The 20,026-nt window shown below is 38.9% G+C and overlaps 1 protein-coding gene across 1 annotated transcript in view; it reads right to left on the bottom strand.

Annotated features, from left to right (window-relative positions):
* The window catches only part of LOC127528330 (uncharacterized), a gene marked incomplete at its 3' end in the record, with an annotated part of 53,371 nt that extends 34,853 nt beyond the window's left edge, over positions 1-18,518 (bottom strand). Inside the window, exons 1-3 of the mRNA XM_051928770.1 lie at positions 18,416-18,518; positions 16,189-16,299; positions 15,370-15,569 (exon numbers count right to left, since the gene is read on the bottom strand). Coding sequence (XP_051784730.1) covers positions 15,370-15,569; positions 16,189-16,299; positions 18,416-18,518 — 414 coding nt within the window. The remainder of the gene's footprint in view (positions 1-15,369; positions 15,570-16,188; positions 16,300-18,415) is intronic.
* Positions 18,519-20,026: the final 1,508 nt, after the last annotated feature.

Below are 20,026 nucleotides of genomic sequence, written 5' to 3'. Positions count from 1 at the left end.
TGTTAGAGGTATGGCTTGGTATATGTAGGTTCGCCTCAGTAATTTATCCAGGCTACAGGTCTTGGTCATTACAGTCTTTACTTCACTATTGGCATGTAGACTTATCTTGCTCAACTGGAAGAATCCTAACTCACCTCTTTTAAGTCAGTGGGTAACTGATTTGATATATTATTTGAACTTGATAAAAATCAAATTCTCATTTAGAGGAAGATCTAATCAATAACATTTTAGAATAAAGCATTTAAAATTGAGGAAGCAGATTCTCTTCTGTTTTTTTATTCTATTTATTCATTTTTATTTATTTATTACTTATTTTTCCTACTATTAAAGTTTTACTTTGTTCTCCTAGTTCTCTTTCTCATGGGTAGGACGGAGTTGATTTGATTCAAAACTAGTTGAGTAAAATTTGACTTTCTTGTATGGAATGTTATTTGATTTTAATAAATTCAATAAAATGTTTAAAAATTAAATAAATAGTCACTACTGTATGCATAGAAGCTTTTTGGTGTGATGAAAGTCATCTGAAGTTACTGTGTATTAGTTTCTGTTCTCCATATTAAAAAAAGACATAGCAGCACTAGAAAAACTCTAGAGAAGTGCAACTAAGTTGACTCCAGGACTGAGAGATGTGAGCTATGAGAAAAGATTGATGGAGATGAACCTTTCAGTTTAAGCAAAACATAGATAAAGAAGTGATATTAAGGGCACAAATTTTACAATATTTTTCTTCACACCGAAAATCACTGCCACGTGGAATTATTAAATTACCAAGCAGTTTGTAGAAAGTGGTATTTTAGGAACATTGAACTACAAAAAGGTGTTCATTATTGTCAGTAATGTTTGGTTGCAGTTGATATACCTATTCCATCTCTGGAAGAATTTAGAGATAAAAGGGGATCATAATGGAAGGACTTTTTAATGTCAGATTTTATCTGTTTCTAAACCTATGCGTTACAAGAGTTATAGCATTTTTTTTTAAAATAAGGTCACCCCAATCAGTTATACAATCAACCCTACATGTCACAGAAAGAGTTAAGATTGCTAATTTTAGTTAGTTTTAGGTCTTTGGTTTATGCTGTGTAATAATGATAAAGAACAAAGAGTTGGGAAGCCCGCCTGTGAACACTGTTTAATTTTGCAAGTTTGTAATCCAAAAAAATAACAAAAACAGTAGAAGGTTTTTTGCCAGTGCATTGGTCTCAGTGCATCTTATGCAGACATGAGTCTCAGATTAACTCCTGACTGCTCATGAGGCTGGCTCTTAAATAAGTGAGACCAGAATGGCCAGGGGTTTTTGGGAAAGTGGAAGAAGAATTGTGGTTCTTCATGCATCTGGTCTTCATTTCTAAGGGAAATAGATGGAATGGCATAAATGACTGAACCAACCCACAACTCAGAGTGGAACAGCAACAATTACAGGGCCCAAGATGCCCCTTACTCATGTGTGTGTGACAGTTAGTTTTAAGTAATATAAAATATAGTTCTTCACCATTGAGTTATGGAGGGTGTATTAGGATTCTTCCAGCTGAGCAAGATTAATCTATGTGCTAAAAATATAGTGTCAGAAGTCACAAATTTTTTGCTAAGCAGTTGAGTCCTGTTAGAACACAGATGCAGTCATGATTAATGTCAGTATGACCGGTATGTCCAGTATAACCTCTGCCTGCAGTATTTTACTATAATTCATTATGTGTTTGAATAGCAAAAATGACCAAAATGTGGTGCCCATAGTGCATCATTTATTAGTGATAAGATTATTCCATTTATTCTCTTTACTGTGCTTGTTTATATCATATTTAATAGGAAATTCTGAAGCTACTAGGTCAACTTGATATAGTTGTTTTAGAAAATAATTGAACAGGTATATTCTGATTATATTAAATTATAGTGTTTCACAAATTCCTTGAATGCTTGTGTTTGTTATCATAATGAAAAAAAAAACTCTTACTTTTTAGAAACCTCACATTATAAAAATGTAAGATGGGAACTGACAGTCTAAAATATCAATAAGGATGTAACTATTGCATATGTGTATATAGTCTTGTTAAAAGCATTCCTATAATTTTCTTTCTTTCTTTTCTACATTCAAAATCAACAATAACAAGTCAATAGCATTTAAAAACTAAAAAAACTGAATTATAATTGTTGCAAGTATTAAATAGGAGAATGTGATTAATAGTAACAACTAATACAAATAATCATTGCTTGTTATATAGAAATGTAAATTAAATTAAGCCTGTATTACTTAATGACTAGTCATTTGTTTTTGTTTCTTTTTACTTGCTTAAATAAAATCAAGGAAAATAATGTTTTAAGTTATTACACAAGTGAGACAGATTACTTTTGAGATAGTGAAATACAAGTGATATACTGTCTTTTAGGACAGAGAAGGGGGAAAAGGGTGGATATCAACTTGTGTGCTTGCAATCCACAAAACAATGTATGGACAGTTGCACTAACAAGGACTAGTTTGGAATCGCTAATGAATATAATGTAATTGATTTAAAATTTTGTATTTTTGGAAGTTACTAACATTTCATAAAGAGAATATTTTAAAAATCAACACAGAATTCTGCACACAAAAGATGTTGACACACTTTTTACAGATAACATTTAAAATGGCATTAATAAAAGCATTCACAACAATGCTATGTGAAAAGTGGCTGTCTTAAAACCTTTAATTCAGTTCATGTGTGTCCCGCTGCAAGGTAAGAGGTCAACTCAGACATGTGGAGAACATTGCAGTCTCAACACAGGCAATGGGTAAATGGGGTAGATGTAATAAGAACTGATGATTTAAAATGGAATGAAATTTGTTCAGGACTGAAAATCATTTCATTTCCTTTTGTAAATGTGGTTTTAGGAGAGAATTCTTGCTTTCACAGCCCTTGTATTTTTGTGAATCATTTATTCCTTTATTTGTTTATCAACCATTTTCATAACTTGTTATAATATCTTGTCAATTTTTTTGCATCCTTAAATACATGGGGATTGCTGTTTTAAAATGGTTGAAATTTATTTATGTTGGTGTAAGCATAAGTGAAGTCTGTGTTGAACTGGCCCCATTCAGATCAATTCCACCTTGCACCCAATTTCAATTGAGATAAGCTTGTCCACCTCAGGCTCTTAATTGGATTGGGCACTGTGGCATTGTTCAGCATTGAATGTGTGCATGTGTCTGTGTGTCAAGTAGGTCAATGAGAGGAGAGACAAAATGCATGCTCATACTCTGTAATGGGTGGATGTGAGAGTGGGGTTTGGTGGGGAATATTGTAGATGGATTTGATTAATTAACATTTCACATGTAATTAAGAAATTCACTATTAGTCCACACTAGGATTGTTAGACGTGGTGCCAAAATTAGTGCAGATGAAAGGAATTGATGCAAAGGAAATCATTTGATGCTCCGTGCAAGAAGCATATTTGGTCTATTTGAGAGCTTGGGTACAGTAAATTGTAATTCAGTCCTCTGAGTTAGATAGGTATTAAGTATTAAGTAGGAGAATTAAGAGAATAAAGATAAATCAATAACAGGGGGCAAGAGTATGTGAGATGAATACAAGTAGTGAACACAAGACTGTGATTTATACTTTTAAACAAAACTCACTAGCCAAAGGATTGATAAATCTTAAATAGTCCAACAATCTCTGAAACTAGTTTACATAAAGAAAACATTGAAAGTGGAGAACAAGTGCCCATGGTGGGATGGGACCTTTCTTTAACCAGGCTCATACAGCATTAGCATCAGTACCAAGTATAAATCAGAATCAGAGTGTTCAGGCAGTACATAGAGTAGAAAGGGAGAAAAGGAAAGCAGAATGGAGTGTATCTTTATGCAGTAATGAACAATAATTTGCTTCACCAATCTCGGTATGCAGGAATCAAATTGCCCTGCCTTGTCACCACTCACTTGCAGATATACAATCTGGAAAGAGCATTTAACAAGAACAAGAAGACCACGCCTTTTTGTGGAGGTAAGAACAAGGCTGTGACACAATAGTATTTATTATTACAGTAAAACACATTGGGAGCCAATAGATGAGACTCTTGTATTACTCTTGTATTATTATTGTATTACTCTTGTATTATCTATTTGTTGAAGACAGAGGAAGTCAAGCATACAAAGTCGTCTTCGCCCTACGTTTAAAGCCCTTATATTCCAGGAAATTATATTAAGCTTAGCCATAGTCAAGAGGAGGAAAACACTACAATAAAACAGAAGAGTATAAAGATTAACGTAGATATGTTAATTGTATTTCAACTCTGGTGCTTTTCTATATCTTTAAAACGCCCAAATAAACCACAAGAGTACAGATAGCAAAACTGAATGTGTAAAAGCAGTTGGGATTATTGAGGGGTTAGAAATTACTGAGCCACTTCAAAATGAGCAGCACATACACACTGTCAGTTTAGTACATCACATCAAACAGCATAGTGGCAAAGAACTGAGGAGACTGTGAAAGTTACAATGAGAAAGTACCGGTGGTGATAAAGTCATCTAAAGCATTTGAAGGGACAATGAAACATGCCATGGGGTCTTACAATACTCAGTTTCAGCATAGCAGTGTAAAGCAGGCAAAGCAGGAACAATCATAATCTGGCTCCTCACACTTTCCAAAGGATAGAAGACATAGCCTTCCTTTACTGCACAGTGATGAAGCTGAAGCTTTCATAGAAATGAGTCTTGGAGCAAAATCCTTGTGGCAAAAATGCAGAGAATCAAAAAAGTATGTATGGCGCAAGACAAAAATAAAATTCTGTGTTTCCAGTCAATGCTGAAATCTTGTACTTCATTAATTTTTGGAGTTAGTCAGTGCTAATTGACTGCCAAAAGGGAAGGGACACTCATACATCAGATAGGGATTGTAAGGTGTGACGTAAGTGATAAAATATGCTAATTATTTGTCACAGCTGCTTACTGCAATATGACATTTATTTGCAGTAAAAAAAAGAATCAACCACCTTGAATATTCATTAGGAGGTGGACAAGGCTGAAGCAATAAAATGCAGTAAAAATATAATTACAGTCTGTGAAGAATGGGCCAGATTAGTAATTAGCCTAGTAAACCATTGAGAATGTAGGAATGAAACAGTCTGGAATTCTGAGCCTGCAGCATGAGTGGGAAAAGCAGCTGGAATGCTAAGTCTCTTCATTGTATTATAATTACTGGAACTAGTACAGGCCAGCTCTGTCATTGCTATCCCTCACAGATAGTCACCTTGTCATTGATACCCCCCTATAACCATGCTCACTTAAATTCTGCTCTTCCACCTCTCCTCCCCAATGTGCACTTATTGCCTTTCTTATTTTCTGTTCTTCCACCCCACCCCTCCTCCCTAATTGGCACTTATTACCTTTCTTTTTAGTACTCATACTAAGGTGGCATTTTAGACCGCTTGCTTTTCATCTGACAAACCATTATCATAAGCAGCATACAGGCCTTTACTTTTTATTTACTTTTAATTTTCATTACATCTTTTATGCATACCATTCAATAACCTGAATTTGTTTGTCTTTTAAGGGGCAAGTGTTAACTTTGTAGCAAGAGGTTTAAAACAGAAACTTACAGAACCTTGGTAAACATGTCAGTAAATTAATTAAACTAACTGCAACTCTTGAGCAATGTGGATAAACTAATTCCCTGAATGAAAAATTGTAAAAGAACAAGGTCAAAACACAGAAGACATCTGTTTAAGTGAAGATTAGATTCAGTCTGTGCAAGCGTGCCTACTTGTAGCACTATAAGCTATCAATTAGTGGAAGAAGCTTCTGCTAAACTTTATGTTGTACATGGAAATTACTTAGTCTGATTTGTTTATTGTTCAATATGCACACCAAATGACAAAATTGAAATGATCAGAATGAGCTCTTGCTTTGGTAGCTCTAATAAATATAATACAATACAACTTATTTTTTGTATAGCACTCCTCACTGATTGCAGGCACAGAGTGCTTTGAACAATTCTCAATTAAAATGCTAGTATATATTATACTAACTACTAAATACAGAACTGGTACACATTAAAATGCAGATTTGTTAAATTACACAAGGATAAGGTAGAAACTGAGTAAAAAGAAAGGGAGACCAACAATATCTGTTATTTGTTAATTAATTTATGAACTTTGGGCAGTTGTCAATCATAAAGGAGGAACTCAAAAGCAAACAAACAATTTCTGGAGTTGCCAGTGAACTGGCTGGCCTACCTTCTCCTGGATTTTCTATGGTGGAGTCTGTGCTGGCCATCCAATCTGATAAGAGAATCTTTCCATCTGATCATTCCAATGAATCATCTGCGATGACTTTTCCATATGAATGATAGCAGCCTGGCAGTAGAGCAGTGGCTCCAATTGCCACATTGAAATACCAAGAAGGAAAACAGAACAGAGAAAGGTTAGTAATGGTTTAAAAATATTGTATTACTTATATTTGTGCACAGATGACTAACATACCAAAATGCAGTATGTGCAACTAATCAGTAGCTCTAGTCAAGGTATGCTAGACTGAAGTAGTAAGTCTTTATTTAGCCTGTATTTACTGTAAAAGCAGAGACTGATGGAGCATCTCCTATGTTAGCAGGCAGATCATTCCACAGCTTTGGGGCCCTATAAACTAAATGCTTGACCCCCACTGTTATTTTATTAATCTTTTGAACTCTTAAGTAGGGTGGCATCTTGAGATATCAATGTACACTCAAGTTTGGAAGTAATGATAAGCTCAGGTAAGCAAACAGGGCCTTGGCCATTTAAGGGTTTGTAAGTTAAAAGAAGGATTTTGAAATCAGTCCTAAGCTTAACTGGGAGGCGATGACAGAACTTTAGGAAGCAGTTTTGTGTTTGTAGTTTATTGGCTTGTATAATAATTTTTACAGCAGAATTTTGAATTAACTGAAAGCTGTATAAAGAATGATTAGAACAGCCAGTGAATAACACATTGGAGTATTTAATCCTTCTTCTTTTGGCTGTTCCTGTTGGGGGTTGCCACAGCGGATCATCTTTTTTCATATCCTCCCTGTCCTCTGCATCATGCTCTGTTACATCTATTACCTGTATGTCCTCTCTCACCACATCCATAAACCTTCTCTTAGGCCTTCCTCTTTTCCTCTTGCCTGGCAAGCTCTGTCTTAAACATCCTTCTCCTAATATACCCAGCATCTCTCCGCTGCACATGTCCAAACCAAAGCACTTTCACTTCTCTGACCTTTGTCTCCCAATCTTCCAACCTTAGCTGACCCTCTAATGTACTCGTTTCTAATACTGTCCATCCTCATCACACCCAATGCAAACCTTAGCATCTTTAAAACTAGAATTCCTGATGCCTACGAAAAAACTCATAATCCCAGCCCACCTTAAATACCTTAACACCTCTACCATCAGCATCTTGTGTTTTGTAAATGCGTTGATCAGTGCAAGCAGCCTACTGTCCCATCCCCTGCCTTGACGGAGCTCAGCTCGAGAGCAAAAGAGGTCTCCCACCTCAAGCCAAGGCTCCTTATCTGCATGTGGGGTTCCTGGAGGTGTATAGGGTAAATAATACAGTATATCGTTATTTGGAATACATGTATTTTGTGTGTGTTCCATGTCTACAAAGATCTGGGTAAGTGTAGGATGAAAGGAAATGCGAAATGCAAAAAATGCTGAATACATGCCTAAAGCAGAAACTTTTTCCATGTTATACTAATAATGACGAGAAGTGTATAATGTGGGAAGACTTTAGTCCAAATATCAAATAAGCACATGCACTTTTATTCAAGAATATAACCAAAGGAAAAAAAAAATTTGATTTACATGTGGCTGTCAATGAGTTAAAAACTCAAGCTCAAATGTCAATCGACAGGGGAGTTTACACTTATTCCTGAATGGTGTGGGGATAAGAAATGCTGTATAACCCGAAGGTCCCGGGTTCGAGACCGGGTGGTCTTTGTTTTGATTAGTGAGCTGCTATTATTATTATTATTTCTACAATATATAAAAACATACATTTGATTTGAGTCTGTAAACACCCGGTGTAAATTTTGGCTACCTGTAAAAGTTTGTTTTTTTATTATTTAGTTTTATTCTGTCAGTGACGTTCACGTGGTACAAGGAACTTGCCTCTCCCTCTTTGAGTTGATGGCATTTATTTCTATTGTTTTCTCAAGAGCAGTGCTGTGGCTGATGCCTGCTCAGAACTGTTTGTTGTAGAGGCAATCAAAGATACGATGTCCCGTGGACCACTTCTTCATAGCACTTTCGCCAGCTAATAGACTGCTGCATCGCAATGGAACTCTGCTTAGCACCATAAGTAAAATGGGACTTCCACCTGCAGCTAAAGTCACTTCAGAATGCAAGCAATTTGCCACGCAAGTGTTTAGATCTGCTGCACATCCTTCCCAATTCTGTCCCTCTGTCTAGCCAATCGGTACAGGTCCTTTTCTCCCTCCTTAGTGTCCAACCTCTCGTAAAACTCATCATACGCCTTTTCTTCATACCTCTGTCTTCACCTTGCGCCTTATCTCCTTGTACTCTTGTCTACTTTCTGCATCTCTCTGACTATGCCACTTCTTCTTTGCCATCCTCTTCCTCTGTATACTGTCCTGTACTTCCCCTTTCCACCACCAGGCTACCTTTTCCTCCTTCCTCTGTCCAGATGTCACACCAAGTACCCTTCTTGTTGTCACCCTTACTATTTCAGCTGTAGTTGCCCAGCTGGCTGGTAAACTCTTCACTGACAACCAGTGCCTGTCTTACCTCCTCCCTAAACTCAACTTTGCAGTCTTCCTTTTCCAACTTCCACAATTTAATCCTTGGCTCTGCCCTCACTCTCCTCCTCCTCTTCTTGATCTCCAGCATCATCCTACAGACCACCATCCTATATTGCCTTCAGATTGAATCTTCTGCATAGGATATAATCTACCTGTGTGCATCTTCCTCCACTCTTGAACGTCACCCTATGTTCCTACCTCTTCTTAAAATACGTATTCACCACACCTATGCCCATTCTTTTCTCTGACCTTCTTCATTCCTCTCCTTGACACCACACCTACCCCTCACCTCCTCGTCTCCTCTGTTCCCTTCACCAACATGTCCCATTGAAATCCGCTCCCGACACCACTTTCTCTCTCTTGTGTACACTGTCCATCATTTCATCCAACTCACTACAGAAAACGTCTTTCTCATCCATCGCACACCCAACTTGCGGAACATATGCACTAACAACAATCATCATCACACCTCCAATTTCCAGCTTCATAATCATTACTGACACTGTTTTCACTTCCGAAACACTCTTGACATACTGTTCCTTCAGAATAACCCCTACCCCATTTCTTCTCCCATCCACACATAGATAATTGATAGAACAATTTGAATCCACCTCTCATCTACCTGGCCTCACTCCCCTTCCATTTAGTCTCTTGCACACAGAATATATCAACCTTTCTTTTCTCTATCATATCGGCTAACTCTCACCCCTTACCAGTCGTACGGCCCAACATTCAAAGTTCCTATCCTCAGTTCCCACTCTCTTTACCTTCCTCCTCTCCTCCTGCCTCCAGACATGTCTCCCCACCTCTTCTTCTCCTTCTTCAGCCAACAGGAAGTAGTTAATCCTAATAGAAATAAATTTCAAAATGTCTTAATTCTCCAACATTTTTAAGATGGAAAAAACATGTTTTGGATAGTTTTGTAATGCTGATTCACTAAAACTTACAGTAATTCCAACTTCTTTAAACACTGACAGAGTGTTTGCTGCAGTCAGCATCATTTCCTCCTATAAATAAAAATTGTATTCAGAGTCAAATAGTTATCATATATCTACTCTTTTAACTCACTGACACAATTAATTAAGGACAGTATCATTGAAATGTCATTTGCTCTAAAGAAAGGTAATATTTTATGTCATCTGAGCATAATGATGGAGCACTGTCAGAACATTTCTGTACTGTACTGGTAATGATTTGATAAATAAGAACTAACCAGGCAAACACAGTGCCCGTGAGCCTAATGTAACTTTTTCAACCTTTGTAATCAAATAGAATAGTCAAAGATGTAAAATGCTCCGCTTAAATCTAATAACATGATTGCTGTGGAATTTCCTTCATCAGATAACATTAGAATGTTGTCTGCAATATGGGTTAGTGCTGTTTCTGTACTAAGACGAGGTGCAGAAGCCAGACAGAAATTTATCAGATAAATTGTGATGTGCAAGGTGAGACTGAAACTTCGTGGTGTCTACTTTTTCAAGTATTTACAGAGAAAGGGTACATTTGAAATGGATCTATAATTATTAACCAATTAATTGATTATTCATTATTATTACTTCAGGCTCTTTTTAAATAATGGTCTGATAACTGATAGCTTTTATTCCATCAGGAACTGCACCATTCAGCAATGAACTATTGATAATTCTAAGTACAGGTGCTGCCCAGAACATCAATTTAGCTTTTTACCAGTTTGGTTGGTACTGGATCTAAGGTACAAGTAGTAGGTACATTTCAGAAATTACAGTGGTGTGTGCATGACCAGACAGGATTTGTTAAATCTACTATTAAGTTTGTGAGGTGACACTGACATCTGTGAAATCTTAATTTTAATCGTTAAAGAAGTTCATAATGTCTGCACTGCTAATATCTGCAAATTTTGCATTGTAGTTTAGAATTCCCATTGGTTAGTTTAGCAACTGTTCTAAACATTTCGCAAGAATTATTATTGTTGCTATCTATTAATCTAGAGTAAGTAGTCCAAGCAGGTTATAAAGAGAATTTTTTTATACTTTTTAACACTCTCTGTCCATGCATTTTGAAAGACCTGCAGCTTTGTTGTTCTCCATCTATACTCCAGTTTTCTGCATTCTAATTTAAGAACTCCAGTATTCCCATTAAACCATGGTGGGTTTCTATGTGCTTTAACCCACTTTTGTTTTGATGGGAGTTATTTTATCCAAAGCATATTTCAAAGTTTCATTATAATTTGTTATTAGCTTATCCAAATCATTTTTAACGATTATGCTTGAGTTTTTCAAAATATGTACAAATACAGATCTAGAAGCCCACTTTCTTGAAAAGGTATCTTTTGATTTCTGAAGGAGTATATAACCATTTGGTGATGTCTCAGCTACAGGAATAGTGTAATATTTACTAAGCAGGTTTCAGTGAGAAAAACGCAAATCAGATTTTGTACTTAATATAATATCATTTAATAAGGCAGCTTTATTTCCAATCAAGTGAATATTGGAGTATGTAGCATTTTAAACTGCAAGAACATTTCTGTACTGGAGTTACATTTATTGTTTTATTTTTTTAATTGAATTAAATTGCTAATACGGGGATAATGATACTGTAAAAATACCATGAAAGTGTAAAAGTAGTTTGATAACACCAAGGGCCACTGCAGATAGGTAAAAAGTAGAGAACCAATGAGGGGACATTGTGTCATTTTTTTCTTGGGGATTTTTCTGGTGTACACCAGATTAATTTCAAGTGTGCACCTGTAACCGACTGCAATCCACCTTTCCCTGCGTTGTGTAAATGATATGTTACGTAGGCACGTTGGGTTAAAACACAAAGCTTTTATTTTCCTCTTCCAGAAAATCTTTTCAAAACAAAAGGAAAGAAATAGACAGAGCGTCACATAAAACGTCTTCTCCTCTCTGCCCCTACAGCATCCACCACGCATCTGGCGTTAGAGCCAAAAACGTGGTGCACGAAGGTTTGTGAAGTGTAACGCTAATTTAACGCTCGTACTACAGCAGATTATATTGTTGGTATACTATTAACTATTTACAGGGAATCAACTCTTTTGGGGAAATTCAGAACAAAAAAAAAAAAAAAAAATTATAAATAACATTTTACACTTTGGCTACATGCTCCTCCCTGAACTTCACCAAAAATAGTCAGGCACTAACAGCTGACTACCTCAATATATCCACAGTATACAAAAATATGTGTTTACCCACTACACTGGAAAGTGACTAAAGAAGGTTGCGCAACCCTTCTCAAGTACACTCGCACTGGGGGTGCCCCATACACCCTCTCATCTATTTGACAACATTCCTTCTCAACTTAACAATACTTGTAGCATTATCATCTGTCACTAAAGCAGCATTTAATCATTTATTTTTTCCAAAGGTTACCGTCAACACCAACATCTTAATTACAATAATAATGATTTAACAAAAACCAGTAACAGAAACGCTTTTTAAATGGCAACAATTTCTTGAGACATATTCTGAAATTAAACCGATTAACCGGTTTCACTACTCTACCCACTCTAGTTTTAATTCTTGACACTGTATTGTTTCCAATTGAACTTTCAACAACTGAACATCCACTGACATTGTCTAAGCCATTCACCAATTTCTGGTCCAACCCATCCAACACCTGTCCACCTATCCGATCATGGTCCACGATCTTGTTCTTCCTCTTATCTGCCTGGATCCTGATCTCTTCTTCAACACTATAAGAATCATTAGGTGGCTCGTTAGAATCAGATGCGCTCAATACCCAATGTGCCGTTCTGTCGACTGGAATTCACTTCGGTCCTCCCCTCTAAAGTATTTGCCAGCATCTCATCTTCAGACTCCACAGCTTGATTCTGCTGGACTCAGCAAATGAGGATTGATGGTCTCGAATGGCAGAAAGTTAGCAAGTAATAGAAGATTCCGGTGCACAACCTCTCTCTGTCCACTACTAATATTTTTAATCCGATAAGTATGACACCTTGGATTTTTTGCTATCACTACATAGGGAATAGACTCCCCATCTATCTGCTAATTTTCCACGCCCTCGTTCACTCTTGTTCACCAGTAGGACGCAATCTCCTTCAACAATCTCATGACCCCTCGCTTTTCTGTCATAATACTCAGCCTGGCGCTGTTGACCTATGCTGGCATTGGTCTGGGCAGTAGCTATTGCTTCTTTCAGATCGTCTCTCATTTTCAATACATATTTGTCATAATCAATGAGATTGCAATCCCTTCCGATATTGTGAAACATCACATCAATAGGCAGCTTTGGCAATCTACCAAACATTAATTAGAACGGTGCATAGCCTGTTGTCTCATGTGCCAGTGCAGTTGTATACAAAGGTTAGCGTCTGCAACAATCTAAGGCCAATTCTGCTTCACCCTTGGAGACAAGGTTCTGATCAATTCCCCAGTGTTATATTAAAACGTTCTGCACTTCCGGTTCCCATAGGATGATAGGCAGTGGGTCCTGGACTTTTTTACACCAGAACACTAGCAGTAGCTCCTGAATCAACTGACTTTCAAAATTGGCTCCCTGATCGGAATGGATTCTTTCGGGAGAAAGCCATAAACACAAAAGTACCTGTCCCAGGAGCTGGTGGGCAACTTGCTTAGCCGACTGATCACGACACAGGAATGCATGGGCCCATCTTCATAAAGTGATCAGTAACAACCAAAACATCCATTGACTTCCCATGTGAATCGTCTGCTGACCAAAAATCTATACAAACATAATTCAAAAGGGGCTTGCGGTTCTGATGCTTTCAAGAGGGGCTCTACCCTAAAGTCCTGGTGTCTTGCTTACTACGCAGCGCTTGCAGGACCTAACATATTCCCTGACATTGCGCTCCATATTTGCCCAAAAAAATCTCTCTGTCTTGTCAGGTTACCAGGGTTTCTATATTGTCCTTGATGTCCAGCTTCATCGTGCACTCCCTGCAGAGCTTGTTTCACCAGTGAGGCGGGGACATACTGATGAAGTCTCTTTCCAGTCAAAAGGATGTTTAATCACTCTATACAATATCCCAGCTAGCAACTTGAGTTTTTTCCCACTGTCTTAAATACCTTCTGAACCTCAAACATCTCCTTCACTCTCTCTCTCCTGGATGTTCTCCTTTCCCGGGCCACATAATAAAAAACCCTTGATAAAACATTATCTTACTGCTGTCTATCCTAGAGTTCCCCTTCAGAGAGAATACAGGCAGAGCACACTGTCCCTGTGGGGATCAACTTCTGAACATCTTGGACAAGCCAAGAGGATGCTCTCCCTCTTGTTCCCTCATCCTACTCAACCTGACCATCTAGCACTGCTGTGACTTCCTCGTTACTAAGTGAACAGTGTCTCTCTTCCGAAACAAACTCCACTTGTATTTGTTGACAGTTGGCGCTCAGATGGAAAACATTCTGTACGGCATTATCTTTAACCAGTTGTGCTTCATCAAGCAAAGCCCCATAAGGTTCAGTCAGAAGCCTATCGACCGACTCTGGCTTTTATAAACGGTTGTCTAACTCAGAGCATCTGCAACTACATTCTTGGGGCCTGGAATATACTGAATGCCAAAATTTTATTGCGCTAACTGGACACCCAACGTTGTTCACAGGCATCTAGCTTGGGTTTGGTTGAGAATATAAAGTCAATGGGTTGTTATCTGTCTAAACAGTAAAAGGATGACCCTTAAAGCCAATGACTAATTTATCACAGACCGCCCATTTCAATGCTACAAATTCCAATTGATGGGCTGGGTATTTCGTCTGCGCTTGCAAAAGCAATGAGACGCGCCTTATTTCCCCCCCTCGAAACCTGAGAAAGTACTGCTCCCAATACCATCGAGTGAAGCATCAGTTGAGAGGAATAAAAGGGCGGCCAAAAATCAGGGTGAGCCAACACTACTAGAATTCAGCAGGGTATCCTTGAGACCACTAAACGCTCTGCTATGCTCTGGAGTCCGATCATTTCGGCTAAGTTTCTTAAAAAACAGCTGCGCCCCTAGATTTATCCTTTTTAACTGTTAACATTGCTGTCAAGGCAAAAAGTGGCTTCAGCCACCACTGGAGCACTTTTTGTATGAACCTCTGGTAGTACATTACCATGCCAAGAAAGGATTTTATTTTCTTCGCTGAGGGGGTGACCCCATCTTCTGACATAAGGTCTGATGAGTCAGAGCAGCAATAGCTTGCACCTTTTTCTGGGGTCAGTGGCAACTCCACTTTCACTTACAAAGTGGCCTAAAAACCTAATACTACCGCCGAAGGAAATGACATTTTCTTGGGGCCAATTTTAGGTCATGCTCACTTAGCCTATTAAAAACTATTTCAAGTCTTTTGATGGCTTCTGCCTCATTGGGGGCAAAAATCAGCACATCAAACAAGGTAACACAACAATGTCAAAAAATTCTGGCGTCACAAAAAATATTCACCATCAGGCCGCATAAAACTGGCCTGGACCTGTCTACACAAACCTTGAGGCATTCTGTTGAATTCGTTGGAGACCCACTGGTGTTGCTACAAGCAGTTAATCTTCTTATCCTCTTCGTGCATTGGAATATTATAAAACCCAGATGTCAAATCCATTGTACTGAACATAGCATTATCTCCCAGGGCAGCTAAACAGTCTGACCCCTGGTGCGAACTGGATGTGCGTGTTTTACCTGTGCGGCATTCAACCACCGGTAGTCAACACAGACACGCAAGTCACCATTCTTTTTCCAAACAAGAACGAGAGGGGAAGCCCACTCACTAGAAGACTTCCGAATGATGTCTTTCTCTTCCATTTCAGACAGGACCTCCCTTAACTTCTGATACTGCCCTGGGGGAACACGACGATAGGGTAACCGGAAAGGATGGCTATCTGTCAGAAAAATGCGATGAACAAAGTCTTTGACCTTGCCACAGTCCAACTTATCCTTGGAAAATATGTGTTCATACCTCTTCACAAGGTTTACCAATTCACTCCCCAATAAGTTGATACCTCGCATGCATTTACATCGATACCATCCATCCCTAGGCTGTTCAAATCATCCTGCAAACTGGAAGGTAAAGAGGCACTAGCAGTACTGGCTGCATAGCTCAAAACGTCTTGTGTTTTGGCCCCTAGCTCTTTAACAGTGTCACAACTCAGCCTCTGGTCAAAAAATTCTGGTCACCAAAAATATTCACCATCAGGCGCATAAAACTGGCTGGACTGTTACACAAACCTTGAGGCATTCTGTTGAATTCGTGGAGACCCACTGGAGTTGTAAAAGCAGTTAATTTCTTATCCTCTTCGTGCATTGGAATATTATAAAACCCAGATGTCAAATCCATTGTACTGAACATAGCATTATCTCCCAGGGCAGCTAAACAGTCAGCCTGGTGCGGAACAGGATGTGCGTGTTTTACTGTGCGTGCATTCAACCACCGGTAGTCAACACAGACACGCAAGTCACCATTCTTTTTCCAAACAAGAACGAGAGGGGAAGCCCACTCACTAGAAGACTTCCGAATGATGTCTTTCTCTTCCATTTCAGACAGGACCTCCCTTAACTTCTGATACTGCCCTGGGGGAACACGACGATAGGGTAACCGGAAAGGATGGCTATCTGTCAGAAAAATGCGATGAACAAAGTCTTTGACCTTGCCACAGTCCAACTTATCCTTGGAAAATATGTGTTCATACCTCTTCACAAGGTTTACCAATTCACTCCCCCAATAAGTTCGATACCTCGCATGCATTTACATCGATACCATCCATCCCTAGGCTGTTCAAATCATCCTGCAAACTGGAAGGTAAAGAGGCACTAGCAGTACTGGCTGCATAGCTCAAAACGTCTTGTGTTTTGGCCCCTAGCTCTTTAACAGTGTCACAACTCAGCCTCTGGTCAAAATCTTTCAGTGCCACACATGGTGATACATCAGCAATCCTTGTATTTTTCCTGAGCGTCACAGGCTTATCACTCAGATTCACAATCTTCACTGGGACTCATCAATCGCCACTCATCTGAAGCTACTACTCTTCCTACTAAGATGGTTTTCCAGTGTGACTGACATTTTGGTGGTTCTATCAGTATAGCACTTCCACTGGAAATGGGTACGTGCATAGAGAGCCTTCCCAATACTATATGTTCTTTACTGGGCATTAGTGTAACAGCACTAGTTAATTTTGCAGTTCCTATTACATCCGGAATTTTGTAACCTCTCCATCTGGTTATGCCAGACAGCATGCTCAAAAAAAGTTCAATATTAGCTTCATCAGCGGAGTCAGGAGTGTTCATTACTTTCCAATAATTTGGATATTGTTTGAACTGACTCGACAGATGCTTTATTACATTAGTACCCAGTATTAACTGGTCACGTTGACCGGGCACCACCAAGACAGGGACACTCATCACTTGGTCATAGACGTTAAGCTCCAATTCATAAATGCACTTCGAATGCACCTCCACTAAGATAACATCTGTCGGTGTGCTGTCTGAACAACCTCTGGCAACAAACTTCCTTCTGCAAGCTTCTTTTCTGCATCCTCACTCATCGTGCACACCCATTTGAAACCAGTATCTAGTTAAAGCCAATAACGGAACTCGACTATTTATTTCACATCCGTGTAGAACAGACTGTCTGCTCTCTCCAATTTATGCACATTCTGGCATATGACCAGACCTCCCTTTGGAGCCAACCTGATACTCTCCTCGTAAACGGAAGCCAAATCTTCTTCAAGATTGAGGGTCTGACTTAGTAAGCTCACGCTTTGCTCCCCCAAAATGTGAGCAATTTAGTTTCCTTGGTCAGTCACCTGAGCATCTGGGTGAACAGTATGCAGATGTACTTTTGTACAGTCCCTCTTCTGGTGACCAGTCTCCAAACAAACTAAGCACCTTCTTTCCCTCAGGCCAATGTTCACGCGTATGGTGTGTCTTATCACGACATATTTTACTTGAAGCCCGAGCCACCCACTGAATTGGCTGCTGAGGAGGAATGGCCGTTGGTGTCCTACCAAACTTGCTTGTCTTAACAGATTTCTTCCTTGCCCAGTGCTCCCTCTGATTCTCATCAATAGCCTCCTGAACCTCTGCGTCTGACCATTTACTAATTGGTTTACATTTAAAAACACTGACAAGATCAGAATCTGGGCAATTTCTTATGAATATCATGGCAATCTCTGTAGACATGTGTTCCATCTTTGCACCTTTCTTCCTCAAGTGTTTGTCAGCCCGCTCAGCAACAGTGTTCAGCTAACCCAATAATCTACAGGACTCTCATCATCCTTTGGCTGTGTGGCATAAAAATCTGCTACTGGGGCGCAAGACTCCGGACTCTCACTAAAATATCTCCTCAATATTTCATATATTACTTCGGGGTGCAAAACACTATTTAGGGTCATACTACTTTTTCAATCCAACTCTGACAATATTTCTTGCCCGCCCCAAGAGATAGCTCAGCACCTCGTCCGCTTGTTCTGGGACAGAGACTCCCTTATTATGTAGATACACTTCCATAATGTCTATCCATTCTTGCACTGTGTTTGTCTGATTCATCTCCTCTGAACACTGGTGGTTCCTTCCTGTCTGGCTTTACTACAACATTTAGTTTGGACAGATCGAGAGAATTAGACAGGGGATCAGGTCGGCTAGCAGACGGAAGAGTCATGAAACTGTCCTGGCGTGTCAAGAATCCTACTAGCCAATAACCAACTGGCAACAGAATCACCAATCTGAGTACCTATCTCTCCTATAATATCACGTAACTGCTGCAAAGTATCAGGGGCACTATCGGTAGGGGTTGAGAACCTTGGCTTCACAGAGGGTATGTCACTTGCCTCCATGGTGTCCAAATGCTCTCTATAAATTGACTGCCTAACCTGCTCTCCTGTAATCTCCTTTGCATGCAATAAGCTTCAACCCCTCCCCACTACTGGGGTCACATCTAAAAAATTCAGTCCACGCCCCCCGCTAGCCATATTACAATAGCTAATACACAAAGAGTAAAGAAAATATGTATAGAACCAACTATAAATACACAATTTACAGAACAAGTATTAGTATATAATTAAACAATTCTTAACATTATATCTATATGTAAAAACCGTAACCAATAACCAATGAAGTGTCCTTTAACGTCGTTAGCTCTCACATAAACTGATTCCTCCGGCTCACAGAGAGGACACCTCAGTCTTCACTGCACTTGCTTAACCCCGGCAATCGACAGCAGCTGACCTGATGGATCCGGGTCACGGCACCATTTCTGTAACCGACTGCAATCCACCTTTCCCTGCGTTGTGTAAATGATTGTTACGTAGGCACGTTGGGTTAAAACACAAGCTTTTATTTTCCTCTTCCAGAAAATCTTTTCAAAACAAAAGGAAAGAAATAGACAGAGTGTCACATAAGTGTCTTCTCCCCTCTGCCTCTACAGCGTCCACCGCGCTTCTGGCGTTAGAACCAAAAACGTGGTGCATGCAGGTTGTGAGGTGTAACACTAATTAACGCTCGTACTAAAACAGATTATATTGTTGGTATACTATTAACTGTTTACAGGGATCAACTCTTTTGGGGAAGTTCATAACAAAAAGAAAAGTAAAATAAAATTATAAATAACATTTTACACTTTGCTACACACCATATAATTTCAAGTGAGCACCAGATAATTTTTTCATGTGAGCACCAGATACTATCAAGTGAGCACCAGATACTTTCAACTGCACAGTAGCTGAAAAGGGGCTCCATACCTATGCATAATTTCTGATGCATAATAATTCTTTTTCATAGTTGCACTTAGGCAAAATGGAAATTGGAGACTTTATACAAGTGTATTTTCAACTTGTTCTTAAGCACAAAGACATAAAGTTTGTTCTTGCAGTTCCTCTTGGATACATTATTACTGAAAGGCATCAGGGGCTCCCTACAAGTGAAAGTGTGCAGTAACAAAATGTTTTTTACTGTTATTTTTTATTGTTATATTATCCCAATACATTGCCAATATGTGAGATCCAGATGAAATGTGTACGTGACAAACGCTCCATAGGCATACGTGACAATATCAAGTGGTGCGTATGGAATAGTTTCTGGTGCACATGCGCAAGTATCAAGCACACACTTGAATGTATCTGGTGCTCACTTACAAGTATCTGGTGCTCACTAGAAAGTATCTGGTATGCACCAGAAAAATCCTTAGAAAAAAAAAATTACACAAGGGGCAAGGGGCAGGGGCTTCATAAAAAGGAGAGCAAAATTAAAGAAAAAAAAGTTATAGTTTTACAATGCAGTATAAAAAAGCATATTAACAGCCTTAGCAACAGCTCTAGTCAGCCTATGATCATGCTGCTTTTTGACC

This window comes from Erpetoichthys calabaricus, chromosome 6, assembly GCF_900747795.2.
Source record: "Erpetoichthys calabaricus chromosome 6, fErpCal1.3, whole genome shotgun sequence".
Taxonomy (NCBI): Eukaryota; Metazoa; Chordata; class Cladistia; order Polypteriformes; family Polypteridae; genus Erpetoichthys; species Erpetoichthys calabaricus.
Note: the sequence above shows the minus strand (reverse complement) of the source record. Positions and strands in the feature narration are given on the sequence as shown.